General features: G+C 36.6%; 1 protein-coding gene across 4 annotated transcripts; it reads right to left on the reverse strand.

Moving 5' to 3' along the window:
• Nucleotides 1-413: 413 nt before the first annotated feature.
• On the reverse strand, nucleotides 414-17,615 carry ARL5B (ARF like GTPase 5B). 4 transcript variants are annotated; one of them, XM_079301743.1, is made up of 7 exons: nucleotides 17,389-17,615; nucleotides 10,033-10,093; nucleotides 8,753-8,900; nucleotides 7,076-7,159; nucleotides 5,257-5,408; nucleotides 3,300-3,339; nucleotides 414-552 (listed from the first exon to the last, which is right to left on the reverse strand). In XM_079301743.1, exons 1-7 carry the CDS (start codon nucleotides 17,432-17,434, stop codon nucleotides 478-480), a joined length of 606 nt encoding a protein of 201 aa, XP_079157869.1. In that variant the 5' UTR covers nucleotides 17,435-17,615; the 3' UTR covers nucleotides 414-477. The 4 variants fall into 4 exon arrangements, with proteins under 4 accessions (XP_079157869.1, XP_079157871.1, XP_079157870.1 ...); XM_079301745.1 differs by lacking the exon at nucleotides 17,389-17,615 and adding an exon at nucleotides 12,663-12,815; XM_079301744.1 differs by lacking the exon at nucleotides 414-552 and having other exon boundaries at nucleotides 1,695-3,339; nucleotides 17,389-17,607.
• Nucleotides 17,616-17,655: the final 40 nt, after the last annotated feature.

Below are 17,655 nucleotides of genomic sequence, written 5' to 3' on the forward strand. Positions count from 1 at the left end.
TCCAGTCTCTTTAACAAGGCAGACTCAACAAAAGGAAAGAGCAAACTCAGCTAAATGCTAAGCATAGTCAAATGCATACACAAAGATCCATACAAGTTTTTTCCCACTTTTGTTTGCATTTGTTTTGTTCTTACTGTGAAACAGAACAGTCCTCTAAAACAAACACTCTTCACTAAAACAAACAAAGACCCACGCTTCCCATGGCTGAAATGATGTGACAGTCTCTTTAGGATCAAAGCTGGAGCTTCTCCGAGACGAAAGGAAGCAGGTGTCCAGCCAAGATGTTCTGTGAACTGGCTACAGCTGCACATGATGGAGGCCCCCATTCCATGAGATGAAATGAGAGTGACAAGGCTACACTGCTGCAATACCTCTCCACCACACAGTACTCACAAACAAAAACCCCATCCAACTTCACAGGACAACTCAATTTTATTCTGCTGACAAATATTTTGAGCAGCTGTGCCCAAGTCTTCTTCACCTTACTGAGTGCAGTCTGTTTAAACAGCTGGAAAGAACCCCTGCTTTGGGGATACTGAACCTCTTTGCCACCTAGACAAAAAGAAAACATCAACAAATAACAAGCCATGTGCCAACCTGTTTACAGCAGTACAATACAAATTTGCATAGGACAACACAATTTCTTGAACTTTAGGTGATTACCATTGTGAACAGCATATTAAACACAGAAAACTTTCAAAGTACAAAACTACCTGCAAGGTATTTACTACATTCAAATTAGCAAACATAATGCAGTATTTGGCAATGCAAAGATGCACACAATATTCTAAGGCAACTGTTAAAAATATTTTGATCAAATAACTTCTAGTTTAACAGGTTCCAAAGTTATTAAAAATAGGCCCCTCAAAATTCTCTATCAAGCCATTTCCCCCCAAAAAATAATAAGTAAAAAAAAAATCACATCAATAATGCTGTGAACAAACCAATACCATCAATGAAAAACTGTTGCAGAAAATAAAGTGGTTAGGTAACAAAAATCATAGCATTTGTCAGCAATGTTTTATTCTGCAAAGATACTCAAAGGTCTTAAGTGCTAAGAAATTAAAAGAAAACATCCATTATTCTGATATTCTAATGTCTACAATCAGACCATTTCCTCTTAATCAAAGTTATATGTATTATCTCAGGTAGGACTGGATTTAGTAATCAAACTGTAGATTTACAAACGGTTTTAGCTAGAAAGCATTAAATAAAAAAATCATACCTTTTTTAAAAAAAACCAAAAAACAACCAAAGGGGTGTACATTCAGCTAGTGCTCTTTGTAAGTATTCAGGATTACATTCTGAATAATTTCAGTCTGCAATTTAGATTTATTTTCAGTTTTATTTTTAAGTCACCAAACAAAAAACATAATTCATATTATCATTTTTCTTTTTCCTTTTTATTTTGCTTCCCTAAGAGCAAAACAAATCTTATTTTCACACATTAAAACAGCTGAACATCACAGCAAGCAGCTTTAATATCAAATTTTAACCTTGCCTTGCATTCTTTTTTCTTTATGCACCACTTTTCACTGATTTTAATTATTTTCTGAACATTTTGACTTAACACTCAATGTAGTCTTAAATGTGACATTTGCTAACTGCCAATAATACACAACTTCATTCAACCAATCACTGTTTCCACATGTACTCAAAAGTCTTTCCAACACTTAGGACAACATATTTGCTAATACTTTTAAAATTTCATTATGTTTTATTTAAATAAAATGGAAGCAAATCGAAATTTACAAAGCTTAAAATTTTATTAAAGAAAACTCAGTGTGCTTAAATTTTCAAAACAAGATTTAACAGAAACATTTTGTCATCAAAGGCCTATAGTCAGTTTGTAAAACAGTTCTGGTAACCAAACTCCATGTGGCTTTTAGACATGCAGAAGTGCAGAATGGTGCCTCTGGAAGACCTGCCAAGCATTTAGACAGTTGGGAACCTGACTGCTCTTGGACTTTGTGAGGAACTGGGTGTCCACTATTGGTTTTGATTTGTTGGGTTTTTTTTAATCCTCATCTGGGGTTTTTTGGGGTGATTGGTGGTTAGGTTTATTTGATGCCTAATGCTCTCAATTAACTCCTTACCCTCAGATTATCTTCAGATTTAACCTAATTCCCTTCTAATTGAATTAACAGTTACTGGGTCACTATTTCATCACCTGTTTTTCAAACTTCAGGTGAACAACCTAACTCAAACACCGTCAGAAGTTCTCTGCTTGTGCAAATAAGACCAAAAACAAAATTGAAGGCAAAATATTTTCTCTGTAACAGAACTGAAAACATATATGATAGTAGTCAAGATTAGCTTCACTCTGAAGTTTATAGATACAGCACCATGGTTTTGGTTTTTTTATAAATCTGGCTTCCCTTTTGATTATGTACTCATTTAGAAAACAGCACTCTCATTGAAAGGTGAGGAAGGCTCATGTATACAGAATTTAAAACTTTTAACAGAATACAGCAAGTCTACACTTAACACTGGCTGCTGTGATTCCAAATTTCATTACCCATTTATCTTTGAAAAGGTATTCAAGTTCTAAATGACTACACCAGCACTTAGCAATGATATTTTTATGCACTGTACAGAGATGTATCTTCAAGTAGTAGAATATAAGAATGTCCTAGAACTACATACCAGAGAAACTCAGACTAAAACAGATATTTTTTAAGGCAGAAGTTCAGTTGTATATCAGATTAAAAGCCACCACAATATTAACTATAACTAGTTCATTAAGCATTTAAAAATCTGCATTCATAACTATTAATTCTTGTGCTGACTAGAACTCTACTAATGTTCCAGGAAGTCCAGCTGGAGATATGGTTATCCTTTGAGGTTAAAGCTATGGCAGAGTAAAGTTAGCCTAAACACTACTTTTAATTATCAAATAAAATGTGCTCATTTATGTTAGTATGTTATACAACTATTTAGAAAGAGGAAATATGAAGGAAATATTGACAATGATAAAACAGATTTTAAAAAGCTATCATTGAAAAAGTTAGAATTCATATTCAGAGGAATTTCAATGCTTAAAAACAGATTCACATATGTTCATCCAGTTGAAGATTAGTGTATTAAAAAAAGTTAAGAAAATACTTTTGTGTTTCAGTTCAGCTGTGCTTGATTCAAGCACAGCTTAGAGGTTGGCTGATATAAATTAAACATTGGTCACTGCCTCAGCAGCCAAAAGTACAGAAAAATGTACATGTTCACAGGATAAATAGAAGTCTCTTCTTTTGGAGGAATTAAAGAAAAAAAAAAAAAAAGAAAAAAGTGAAAAGCTATCTCACTCCAATACGAGAGGTCATCCACTCCAAGCCTTGGCATAATCTGAAAGATAAGAGATGTTATAATTGGTACAAGTTCTATTCCAGCATCTTGAAGGTATTTTCTGCTTTTCTGTGTAAAATAGCTACTTAAAATAAATCAAATCAACTGAAAATGGGATTGAAAGCCGAACAGAGTGAACAGTGTTTTAAACTAAGTCTACTTAGGCTTTACCCAGATGAAAACAGTCATGCATTCTATTTTATTGAAGCTTGGCAGTACTTCAATTTTTTTCTTGTAAACCTAAAAAATAGTATCCTTAAATTCTTACTCACAAGTACATGGAAACAAAAAAGTTTTTCTTTTTCTACAGAAAGCTAGACCTTTACATACTAACACCAAAAGATAAAGGGCAGATTATCCAGACTGAATTGTTTCATGAAAAGAAAGTATATCAAGAATTCTAGAATTACATTACAAAATTAAAAGTGTGTTTATATTGAATGCTAAGACTGCATGGGATCAAATCTGCTTCTGAACTCAATTTGCATCTCCATTTAAAAGCCTTCCATTTTAGAAGATAAACTTTCCTTTGATTTTCTAGGGATCTGGTTACCTAGTTTATACCTCTTTGAGTTTTACCTTTGCACAGTAAATCAGGGTTGAGCTATCCAAGAACCTTAGCTTCACTCACAGCAGGCTGATCCCCCCAGATTCTTGTCAGATCTTCCCAAGGAAGACTCAGTTCAGTGATCTAACTCTGGGAATGTTTTTTCTAAGTTGGTCTCACTACTGTCATAGCTTAAAGTATTCTAAATATTCATCAGTTTTTGTTTTACAATACAAAAGCAGCAGCCTAAGATGACCACTGTTTTTAAACTAAACCTATTTATTATTACTTTCCTTCAAATGCCAACTTGGTTGAAGATCCTAGTTAGTACATCAACTCACTAGTTAGTACATAAAGTCACTTTAGCAAAACTGGTAGAAGGAAAGTAGAGTTAACTCTCAGAACGAAACAGAACAACCACTCCATAAAAAAATCCCCACTTTATCCTCACTAACACATTCCACCCTAAGGAAGTTAATGCCATTCTACAAGACACCTCCATGACATTAGACAATACTTCATGCTAGAAAGTGAGGTAGATGCCCTCCCTTTCCAAATACTGAGTTGGATTCCTTATTTTTGATGTCACAAGACCACATTATTGTAAAGGTTGTATTGTAAAGGTTGTACAAGACCGATGAAAAAAACTCTAAATATCACACTTTACAAGACTACTTTAAAAATCAAGATGAGATATTAGTACACTTCACACCATACAAGCAAGACATTAACTTGTTAAAAGGTATCCAAAAATTTTTTACATTTCCATAATAAGGATCTAAGGCTAGCCCAGCTTTCCATCTTAGTAACTGCTGGCATAAGGTATACAATTTCCAAGATTAGCTACATTAGCCAAACATAAAAAATGTTAAATATTGGTAACAATCTTATTTTATGACAGATCTATGTAACTTTTCATCAAAGGTATGTTTTGATGCTAATCAAAAAACCCAGCCAACCAAAAAACCCAAAAACACTTCAAGCCCCCACCTTAGAAGCCTCCTGTAGTTTAGAATATAAAGGAAGAAAACAATAGCTTATTTCTTTAAATACAGAACCACACAAGAGTAAGAGAGTAGCACAGAGAGAGCAGACAGCTATGTCAACAGCTACATACTTAGGTAGAGGGGTGATATCTGGTTTTTGGTTTGGGGTTTTTAACAATAAATGGAAAACTATCACACAAATTTGGAGTTTGAGCTACGAAAAAACTCACAAGGTTCAATTAATAAAATGAGAAGTTCAAAATGTCCCTCTGACTGCTAAGTTCAGAAAGCATGAACTTTCAGAAAATCCACTTTGGTGCCAGCAGGCTTCTAAATCAGTATTCTCACTTACCAGGAACTGCCACAGAAGCAGTAAGCACTTACCCCTCTCCTGTCAAAGCACAGCAGGACTGAATGTGCCAGGGGTGATCCTTTATGGAGCTGAGGGTGAGGTATGCAGATATCTCAGCAGCTGTCATGCAGCCTTTCATGTCCTGCTTGTTGGCAAAGATGAGAACTGCAGCCTTCCGTAAATCCTAGCAATGATTCAGAGTACTCACAACAGTTATTACACAGAACTAAAGGGTTATTGTGCTAACTTCATTTGTTAAAAGAACTGTATGCACAAATTACACTGGAGCATGGAGTTTTAACTGTCTTACTACACTAAACAGTCATTACAGTAAGACTGAAAAAACTCATTTATTCACCATCACAGAGAATCAAATTGTAATGTATTGTATGAGTATCCTTTTGGTGTTGACCACATGTTCATACATTACTAATGAAAGTCTTGTCAAAATACATTTTATAATGCTCCAAATCATTCAGCCAGCAGAATTATTTCTGGTTAAACACTCCAAGTCCTACAATAAATACTATTCAAATGGAAAAGCCTGGTAGACATGAATCCCTTTTAACTTCATTAAAGAAGTTCTGTATTGATTAAAGCAGTAATAATTAAAGACAGCCTTCTGAATTCCTGTAAGTTTGACCTTAGTGTCCCAAAAAGGGAGCTCTAACAACGCTGCATCAGCTTTAATAACTAATAAATTTTTTTTTGTTTCAATATAGAATTAGCATTCCAAACAGCAATGAGAAGAACTGGAATGTATGGCTTTAAAAGCATAGAAGGGTAAACAAATCTAATAGGAAGCTGGCAGCTGCAACTAAAAATGTTCAATACATTTAAATGCATATTAAATGTTTAGACTATTTTTCCACCAAGAGAAAAAAAACTTGAAGACAACAAAGCTTTATGATCTACAGCTGAAAATTCAACCCTGCAAGTAGTCCAGTCTAGACCTACCAATTGATTTTAAGAGATAGTAAATCACAATGTCTTAAGAGTTTGAGACTGGAAACTAAAAAAACACATGGGAAAACTTCAGCACAAGAAGTAAGTTTTCCACCTTTTTTGGTAGTGAATTTACTCCTTATGATTAGACCCAAATTACAATTAATATTAAACTGTAAAGCAAAAGCTCACTTATGTGAAACACAAGTCTCTCAGAGAAATGAAGTCAACAGGATTACTTGCACTGTACTAAATCCTTTTCTTTCAAAAATGAAGGAGAATATTTAAATTTATAACAACCTTAATTCAGCTTCAGAGTGATCACAAAGGACTTTAACATGCTTTATCTAAGCTAACGTACAAATCAATTTAGGATGTTTGAGTAAGTTTACCCAATGCTGAGCATTCCCCAGAACAACATATAATAAAAATACAAACAACTAATTCTGAAGGAAAATGACCTGAAAGTTATTGTTCCATAGTATGATATATGCTCCTTAATTTTAAGGAACGGGATTAAAACAAACAAAAAAAGTAGGCAATTCCATTTCTCTACAATAATTTTTTTTTAAAAATTGTTTCTTGAAATTTCAGCCATTTAACTGAAATAGTCAGTGGCAAAGGACAATAATACCCATTTACATTAATATGTAGCACAGCATATTTCACAAGTTCAACATTTGCAAAGACTGACCTGATTACAATCAAGCAAGTCCATTTAGAAGGGTGCTTCATAATAATTTTTCTGCCTATTTATAACTTAAATGGTTTTAAAATGTGATCAACTTGAATGCACACTTATTCTTGATTTTTTTTTCTGATGGTATTATTTTTTGTTAACATAGGAAACATGAAATGTTATTTCACTGTTCTCAACAAAACTATTATCCCAACTCCCCACCATACCTCATGAGCCAGCATTCTATAAAGTTCTTCTTTTGTGATAGAAAGTCGCTCTCTATCAATGCTGTCAACAACCAGAATGATGAACTAGGGAAAAACACCAATAGTATAGTATGTAAATGCCAATTACAGAAAGCACAATTTCAAAAGATCACTACCACAAGTCTTCCTATAGAAGAGACATACACTTTCAGAGCACTCTAGAAAAGAAAAAGTGGCAAAAGAGAGACAGCAGCAAAAAAAGGAGAATTGGAAATCACTGCTATAATTCTCCAACATATTCTCCAAACGACTCTGCCTTATAAAATTAAAGGATTCATTAGCCATTGAAAATGACCACAAAGTATGAAAACCTGGGTCAATTTAATGCTGCTATGACTTTGAGATGCCTAGCAGATGAGGAGGAACAGTAACAGAATTATTCATATGAGGGAGGCTAGGATTAGCATAGTAAACAGATTTCTTTTCTTCCTCAACTGTTTCCAGCAGACAAAGCTTCTAAGTAAAGGGAAAGATCTTCTTTCCAAGTAGTACAAGGCACTGGATTTCAAACACTTGCTAGACAGATTATGAAGAACATCCTAAAAGTATCAGAAAAATAATATATGCATCTCTCCAAATTCCAAAATCTAACACACTCAAGGGATAAATGCCAAGAACTTACTGCTCTATACCAGATAATGCTGGCAGAAGTCTCTTTATGTGTTTCTTAGATGTAGCTGAACTTTACAGATAAAACAAAAAATTAGTCTAAAATACTAGAGATGAAGGCTGAGATGTCATTATCAGGCTTGCAGTAGATACAGGACAGGTCATGGATCTCACCTCTCTCCAAGAGTATAGGAAAATATATAAAAAATGAAGAGATAAGAAAGCTAATTTTACAGGAGGACGGAATACTCACATAATGAGTGGCATCTACAAGGAATCTCTGCTTTTAGTAGAAATGGTAAAAATGTAGTCTAGAACATTTTACATCATTGTAGATGTCTCAAGAAAAGTCTTCAGTGATTATATGTGCCTTTTTGTACTGATAACCTCTTAGCCTTTAAAAGACTGTCATAAAAAACAAACCCCACAAGCCAACAGTTGCTGAATTCTACTCCAACCTTTCCAGCAACAGCAGCTCTGCCAGTGCCTCATGAGCTGTGCACAGCAAGACTTTCCCTTCTCCTCTGGATAAAAGCTACAAGCTGATCAACTTTTTAAACACTCCTGGCTAGGCTTAGAGAAAGTTTAATTCCTTGTCCTTAATTATCATTATTTCAAAACTATTTCAGACTGGATGTACAGAAGCCCAGTTGACCACTGCAAATCACTACAAAGTTTGCAAATTACATTTCAAATTTTTTTTCTCATCTACTTTAAAAGCAAGCAAAAAATCTGATCTAAAATATATTTCATTATCATTTGACTGCCTAGGAGAAAAATCTAACTTCACAGCTTATAGCATAGATCAAATAACATTAGTGTAAAGTAGACAGAAAAAATACTACAAGTATTACCAGAAAGATGGCTGCATACCAGAGATACCTCACACTTCTTGAACTTATTCTTCCTCATTAAAATTAAAAACAATACAGCTGCAATCTTACAAGTCTACAAATATTTCTAATAAATAAATATATATATATATAAAATTTCAAACAAACTTATTTGATTTGCTGCAACTTCCCATACCTCTGTGTTTGAATAATAGGTATTCCACGATGACCGCAATGATTCTTGTCCTCCAATATCCCACATTAAGAAATGAGTGTTTTTCACCACTATTTCTTCTACATTGCTTCCTATGGTTGGAGAAGTATGAACCACTTCATTCATTAAGCTAAAGGAAACAATGTCACACCATAAAGACCAGTTAGTAAAAAGCACAACACTTGTTACAATTCAGTTATAACAAATTTTTGTAGAAAAATTAAACATGTGTAAATGCATGTAAAATATTAAAAAATTAGACATTTTTTAAGAGCTATACATTTGAACTTTAGAAAGCGGTGACTGTAGTCATGCTTAAAGAAATCAGCAATGAAAAATAATCACATAAAAGGAATAACAAATGGATAAGCATCTGAGTTTTAGGACTGTCTTTCTAAAGAACATTAACAGACATGTAAAATGCACTTGTTTAAAAGTAGGATCTAAAGATTCTAAATACAAAAGCACTAAACCATGCAAAATATAAATCAGAATATAGTTTTATCAAAGCACTCTACTTAGTAACTAGATATTAAATCCCAAAGGACTGTTTGGCTGCTTATCTGAAAATCTCAGTTTCACCACTAAGTTTGCTCAAAATGTTTATGTATAGAAAGTCTTTTTGGAAAGCATACTATGCTGCTTTGACATCCAAATACAAGGATATTAATTTATCTACACCCTTCTCCTTTTCCACAAATACAATAGAAATTGTGATCCTGACAACACTGTTGAATTTATTATGAATATTCTTGCAAGGCTGCCAAGATTCGGGTGCAATGATGCTATTGAAAATGAGTAAGGTAGGACCTAGGCAAGCTGAAATGTTATTTTTAGGAATTCTCCATCACAAATTTTAGACACTGGAATTGAGAAACATTTGGAAACATTTTTTGATTTTTGAAGAGTGGCTATAATTTCCAGTAATTTAAAAATTGTACTCTTTTCTGCAGTAAATGACAACAGGATTATTTCTATGCCTACAGATTCAAACAGGCTTTCATGGGAAAAAAAACCCTGCAGCTCATCTTGTGCTTGGATGTACAAATTTGTTGTTCAATTCACAGTTCACTTTTAAAACATTGCAATTTCTTCACTTATTCTTTAAATATTTACTCTTTTTAGAACAACTAATATCATTAAGGTACAAAGTGTGATCTAGAACCGTAAAGATTCCACAAGGTTACAAAGCTGAATTTTCAAAGATTAAACAGTGACAAATAATAAAATGCAAACAGAAAACAATTAGTTCATCTACTTACAACTGGTAAAGAATAGTAGTCTTTCCAGCATTATCAAGTCCTACTATGATTACTTTGTGCTCTGCATATTAAAAAAAAAAAAAAGAAAAAAGGGAAAAAAACAAGAAAAAAAAAGAAGACAAAAATAAATTAGTGTTAACAGCAATAATTATAATTCTGATTAATAACTCTCCCTTACAGAAGAAGCAACTGCTTTTTTTCTCTTATTTCAATACTTTACACAGATTAGTGGAGACTTCAGGACAAAAAAAAAGCCAAACAAGCCTCGTCTTCTCTTGAGACTCCAGTCTCAGGAAAAGTCAGCACTGAACATCTAATAAAGGTATGGTTACTAATGATACTTTATCTACAACATCTAGTTTTAGAAAGAAAAATACAATCAGAAAATAAAATCCATAGCAGTGTATCATGTTAAGAATACCAATAAATACTCAAAAACTGCAAAATATATTACCCTAACATTCAAGGATCAATAATAAACATTTGTTAAGGTACCATCATTATTCACACAGAAAACCTAAGAGGAAAGAGTATTTTAAATAGGCCACAGATTCTAACTTTGCAACTTCTGAACTGAAAAGTCACAGAATGATAGAATGGTCAAGGCTGGGAGACACTTCTGGAGGTCACTTGGTCAAACCTCTTTGCTCAAGCAGGCCCACAGAGCCAGTGGCCATGTCCAGATGGGCTTTTCATAACCAAGATGGAAACTCCATGGCCTCCCTGGACAGTCTGGGTCATTGCTCAGTCACCCTCACAGTGAAAAAGTGTTTCCTGATGTTCAGAGAGAACTTTCCATTTGTGCCCACTGCCCAGTCCTGTCATTGGGCACCATTAAGACAAGTCTGGCTCTGCCTTCTTTGCCCCTCTTTGTCTCCCATGTGAAATGCCCCTTGCAGCCCATCACTGGACTCTCCCCAGGATGTCCATGACTCTTGTACTGAGGAGCCCAGAACTGGACATGATGCTCCAGGTGAGGCCTCATTAGTGCTGGGCAGAAAGAAAAGATCATGCACCCCACCCTGCTGGGAAGCCCAGCACACAAAACACTGATCTTGCAATTCCTGCAACACTGCTTTTTTCCAGGCACAGGGGAGACAAAACAGAAATCAACTAAACAAACAACACCAGTAAATAAGTCCTCCAGAATTTATATGCTTCTCTGTAAATAATCCCTCTTAGAATTTCAAACACAGTAATACCACTTAGAATGGTGGCTCTTTTGCTACATGTGTGAAGTTACAACACACTGATCCAATTACTGACAAAAAAAGCAAACCACTTGGGAGTGAAGAATTTGCAAATGGATAAATAAAAACTCTGTGAACAAGTTCACTTTTAAAAAGAGATAATATTTACAAATCTAGAGCACTTATTTCAAAGCAAAACATGATTCACAATTTAAAGATTTCCTACAAACTACCACATTTGATCTATAAGATCAAATAAGTTACTAAATCAGAAGATCTATCGTAAGTATCAAACTGATGTTTTATTCCCCCAAAAGTGGGTGGTTTAAGGAAAAATAGAAGTGTTTTGGTTAAAAAATCTACTTATAAATAGTAACCTAGGTCTTTTTCCACTGAATATTATTGTAATAAAACATTTTCTTGTTTAGAACTTTTTAAAGTTTTGCTATTTAATAGTCACAACAGATGGCAAAATGTATTTCCTTGCACCAGTTCCCCTACCACTGTCAATACATTCTAAGAAAAGAACATTTCCTGGCTGTAAAGGCAGGAGTACTTTTAGCCCCACTAACAGCAGGATCAGTAATTAATAACCTTTTCCAATACATAAATAATATGAAATCCTCTCTACTTTCAATGTTAATAAATTATGCCTAGTAGCTTGACTGTCCATCTCTTTTTCAAATTTAGTTAAAGATCTTTCAAAGGTCAACACCACAATACTCTCCGGTTGTTTTCAAACCAGATGTTGTCAACTATTGCCAGGAAGAAGATGATTCCACTTTTGCAGCATTCTCTTTAAGTCATTTTCAAGAAAGAAAAGAAATTCCAGTCAGGCATTACACAGCTCTCTCATCTTCTTATCAGAACACATCATCTTAGGCATGAATGATTGGTGTGTTGGATGATAAAACTTCACACTACTTTAAGTAAGGAAGAAAAAACCTCCATTGAAATGGCTGCTTTTGAAAGCCACTGAAGTGTGAATGGTCCAACACCAACTGGGGAAAAAGGCACATCTTATCTGTGTTACTTCATAGTCAAATGGTGTTTCATACAGTGATTGAATAAGCCCAAACAATAAACAGTCACACAAGTGTTAACAGTGATCTTGGCAGGAAAATAGTAAGATGAAATCATAGGTATTTCATACAAGTAGCAGATTCCAGAACTATAGTAATGGGAAACTCTTCACTTACAAACATAATCAAAAGATGAATTTCTGTCCAGTTTGATGAAAAGACAGAAAATTTACACATAGATGTGCATTACAGGAAAAACGTGAGCTTAGAAACTACTAAACTAAGACAGAATAGAATTTTTAGCACGACAATTACTTGTTTACAAGAGCAACTAGGAGAAGACACATGCCACATTCAGGAGGAAGGACAGTTACTGGGAAAATCATAGGCAGTGATTTTATTTGTGTTCTGTACTTACAGACTAACCCAAGTTTCTCCCTTTCACTGGCTGGTATTCAAACTCAGTTTAGGTTGTATTCATGAATATCTTCCCAGGGCACCATGTTCTTGGTAAAAGAAGAAGAAAATCCATAACAAAGTTGAGAAAGCAGAAGAGAAGAGTCTTTATTAATCATGTAGGAAGAGGGAGGGAAGACAGGGAAAGCAGAAGTAGGCATATGCAGGGGAAAAAAGAAAATTCAGTATTAAGACTACTCCTCAAAATAATCCAAGAACTTCGTTTCATCAACCACTTCTAGCACATTGTTTAAAAAAGTTGATATGTAATATGGTTAAAAAAATCTCTGGCAGTTTAAATATGACGAAAACACAGGACAGTGAAGATTACCTTCTTGCAGATGTTAAAAGAAAGACACAATATGCTCTTTTCTTCCCTTACTCATGTGTATTTCCCTGTGGTAAGAGGGCCCAAAACTGAAGATTCAATTCTCCCAATATATCTTTTCTACTATTTTGAAAAAGTTAAAAATAAAAACAAAAAAAAATCTGAATACTTTAATGATGAGACTGCTAACATATTTGGAAGAAATGACTACTGAATGGGTACTGATAGCTTTCAGGCTGTGAAACAAAATGCTCATCTGGTTCCAAAGAGCAACAATCCTGGAGGCCTTGGAGTTTGAAGACAGAATGCAGACAGAACTTTGCTAGAAATAGCATAATTCTGGAGGTCAAAGAGGTCTCAATACAAAGACTCATTCTTCACACTAAGAGCTAACTTAAGAGTCTTCTCTTAAGCACAGAAGAGCTGCTAAAATACATTTTGTATCCCCAGACTTGATTACAAGAAAATAAGAGAAATTGTCAGTAACTTTTAGCAGTCAGCAGAATCAAAAGCCATCTGGTTTTCCAGATAATGGTCTCTCCTAACCTGACTGGGAACTGCCTAAGTGAAGTAAACTGTGAAGTTGCAGATGTTCAATCATCTTGAATTAAGAGTTTACATTATTTTTCTTAAAGCAATTTTTAATAACTGTACAAATTATTCAGAGTAACCTCTAAGACGCTGAATAATTACTATTCCAAAAATAAGTAAACCCCAAATTTTTGAGCCCACCACAGTAATAAGGTATTGATATCTGTCATTTCTCTTTATCAGGGTTGCTGACATTCACTTCTATTTTGAACCCACAGTTTAATTAAGACTTATCTTGGTAATATTAATAGTGATAAGTCAAGCAAATTTTCCTCAGACGTGTTAACACAGGCATTAACTTAATGGCTCCACCATCTATCCACACTACTACATGCTGCTTAGAAGAATGTTCCACTTGAGTACTGAATCATACATTCAGCAGGTCGTTTTTGAAATCTGATTTTTTTAAACTTCTAAAAGTAAGTTACTAATAAAAGTAAATTCAACTGAATTTACAGCATTTAGTAATGAGACTTTAAATGGCTGCACAGCATATTTGAAATGAAAACAATACTTGAGTATTTTTTAATTGAGTTTTTTTTGTCAGCTAACAAAAAAGAGGGAAAATTATCAGGAAGCTATTAGAAAGTCACCTAGAAAAATGAAAAAAAGTCTATTTTAAAGTCAACCATTTATTTTATGAGTAAAACTATCTCTACTTCAGTTCACATTGTTCAACTACTAATTGATTATGAGACAATATATACTGAAAGCTGAAAGACTTAAGCACACCTCATCCCCCATGCTCCACTTGGTGAAACACAGATGAAATTTTCAAATCTTTGCTAAGTTTCACTTTTCCTTTTGCCAGTCCCAAGTGCTGCAGCCTATCACACAACTTGAATGAGAACTGAAACCATGATCCTCACACAGCAGACTCCATTTGATCTTTGGAATACTCCCTCTGTACAGTCAAAATCAATGTGTAAGTTTCTGTGCTAGTCTGCTCAACAAGCAGCTTCACAAGACAGCCTGTGAATTCTCCAAAGAATCACCAAGATTTGATGTAACTAGAAGAGCAACCAAACTCAACTCAGAAATTACTATGCTTTATTATTACTAATGATACTATTTAGAGAAAATGGTTGTGTAGTTGCAAAATAATTTTCCATTAGATCAAAAATGTATGCTTGCAGCAAATTTTTTAGGATGAAATTTTGTCTATGTAAAGAAATTCACTTTTTTTTCTGTTGTTATACAAGAAGAGGTAAAAACAAAACCAAAACAAAACAAAGCAAAAATGAAACAAAAGACAAATTCAGCACTAAACCAAGATCAGAATACATCCTAAAATCTCTCACTGAATAAATGTCAAAGAGCAAATATTTCATGCTTTTATCTCATCTATTTAACTGTGAGACTAATTTTTCATTAACCATCTAAATATATGAATGCATTAGGTTTGCAATGCAAGATTTTGATAGTGGAGAGGGCTACACAGTGTTTTCTGTGAGAAAACCCCAGAAACTTCTACATTTATGCAGCCAATGGCCATCAGCAACAGGTGTAAAGCCTCTGGGATAACATATTTAAGATGGGACAAAGGTTATAGCACAGGTGTAATTATGGACAAAGAAGAGTGAGAAAATGCAGCCTGAGAACCATGGGGGAGCAGAGATCCACCTGAGCCCATGGAGGACCCTGTGCTTGAGCAGGTAGATCCCAAAGGCAGCTGTGACCCCACTGGACACTCATGGTGGAGAAGGCTCCTGGCAAGAACCTGTGGACCTGTGCAGAGGAATCCACTCTGGAACAGGTTTGCTGGCAGGTTTGTGATCTCACAGGGGATCCACACTGGCATGGTCCATCCCTGAAGGACTGAGCCTCTTCATGCTGGAACAGATGGTGAAGAACTGCAGGCCTTGGGAAGAACAGGCACTGGAGAAACCCATGGAGCACTGCCTCCCATGGGACAGATCCCACACTGGAACAGGGGATGCAGTCTCCCCCACAAGGAAGAAAGAGCTGCAGAGAGAACATGTGATGAACTTACCACAGTCCCCATTCCCTGCTCCCTCCTGCAGGGAGGTGGTAGAGAACCAAAAATAAAGCTAATCCTGGGATAAAAGAGGGAGGAGTGGGGGGCACATGTTCAGAAGATCTGGTTTTATTTTTCATCAGCCTGTTCTGATTTGACTGGTAATGAATTATATTAATTTCAGAAATTGAGTCTGTTTTGCCCATGATGGGAACTGATGAGTGATCACTCCCTATCTTTATCTCAATCCAGAAGCCTTTTGCTGTGTTTTCTCTCCCCCTGTTCAGCTGAGCATGGGAGTCACAGAGCTACTCTGGTGGGCATCTGGTATCCAGTCAGGGTCATTCACAATGAAGAACAACTTTTCTTCCAGGAAATATTATACAATAACCAAGACAATGTGTTTTCCTGAAGATAAATATTGACATCATATGCTACTATAGAGGCAAATACTGAATGTCAACAGTTATCTCCTGATCAGTTCCCTGCTTACAGATCTCTTTGGAGTCTTTGGGATACTCCATGGAAGAAAAGGAGTTGCAGATTGCACTACCTGATGAAAACAAAAAAAGGTACTTAATATTTTCCTGGACAATAGAGGAAACATTGAATCTCACCAAACAGGTTTGACATTTCAGGAAAATAAGAAATCAGCAACAAATTCAGAAGACTCTGTTAGAAGACTTAAGGAATGTTGTGGTAGGATGGTGTACGCAAGAGAAAAATAAATGATCTGGGATTGGATCCCAATCCCAGTCCATGAAAGACAATTTGATAGAGAGATCTCAAGGTGCACACACACTGAGGCTTTGCTATGATATGTACAGAATTACAACAGGTTATGTGCAATCACAGGGACAAAACTATGAAAGTACACTAGGTGTATCTGCCTCCAAAAACTTGCAACAGAACATTGCACAAAAAAGGTTATCTGCATCTTCAGTAACTTTAAAGTGGAAATGAGGTACACATTTGGAGACTAGATGAGAGAACAATTAATGAATGTATTGTTTATATTACTTTTCCTTCAGGCCCTGTGCTTGGAGCAGGCAAAATGATGTTACTATTAGCTATGTGATTTTCTAACTAAAGATAGCTAGGTAAACAAAACCCTTTAAACAAGTAAATTAACAGATAAACTATAATTTCCTACTTTTATGATAACCGTCTGAGGTAAAGGTGGTGGCAATGCAAATTCTGAACTCTGGATTAGAACATGAGCCACGATTGCGGGGCTGGATGAACTGGGCAGGAGAGCACGGAAAGCGATACTATCCCCTTGCGACCTTTTCATTTTTGGACGGAGAACTGATTTTCTTGGGTCACTAACTGTATTGAGCTAGCATCTTTGCCAAACACAAACAGATCTTTACCTCGAAGGCCCCCACACGGTTGGCGTTCTTCTTTTCCTTCTAATAAAGACTAAAATAACATGATTTTAATAACAGAGCCCGATTTAAAAAGGAGGATCGGCGAAGCCAAGACGGTCCATCAAAGCCCCAGCGGCCCCGGCCGCCCGAAGGCTCCCGGGGCAGACGAGGCGTTCGACGCGGCCGGGGAGGGGGGAGAGGAGGGACCACCTCGGCAACTCAAACAAAGCGGCCCCGAGCATGAGGCGCCGCGGGACCGGCGCTCAGGGCGCTGCGCAAAGCCAGCTTCTGGCCGGGCGGGCCTTCGGGGGAAGCCCGGCAGCGGAGCCGGACCCGAGCCCCCACGGCCGCCCGCGGCCCCGCAGCCCCGCGGGCTCCGCTCGCCGCCCGCCCCGCCGCCGCCTCGGGCCCGCGCGCCCACCTTGGCTACCGAAGAGGCTCCACAGCTTGGCGAAGATTAGCCCCATGCCTGGCCCCGGCTTCCCGCCGAACGCCCGGGGCACTCCGAGCTCACCCAGGCGGCGGCGGCGGCGGAGGCGGCGGAGATTCCCCCAGCTCCCTCGGCGGAGGCTCCCGCAGCGGCCGCGGCAGCGCCGAGCGGGCGGGACGGACACACGGAGGGGCGGGCACGCGGCCCGGCCCCGCCCGCCAACGGCCGCCCGGCCCCGCCCCGCCCTGCGCGACGGCC

Source organism: Erithacus rubecula (genome assembly GCF_903797595.1).
Source record: "Erithacus rubecula genome assembly, chromosome: 3".
In the NCBI taxonomy this organism is placed as follows: Eukaryota; Metazoa; Chordata; class Aves; order Passeriformes; family Muscicapidae; genus Erithacus; species Erithacus rubecula.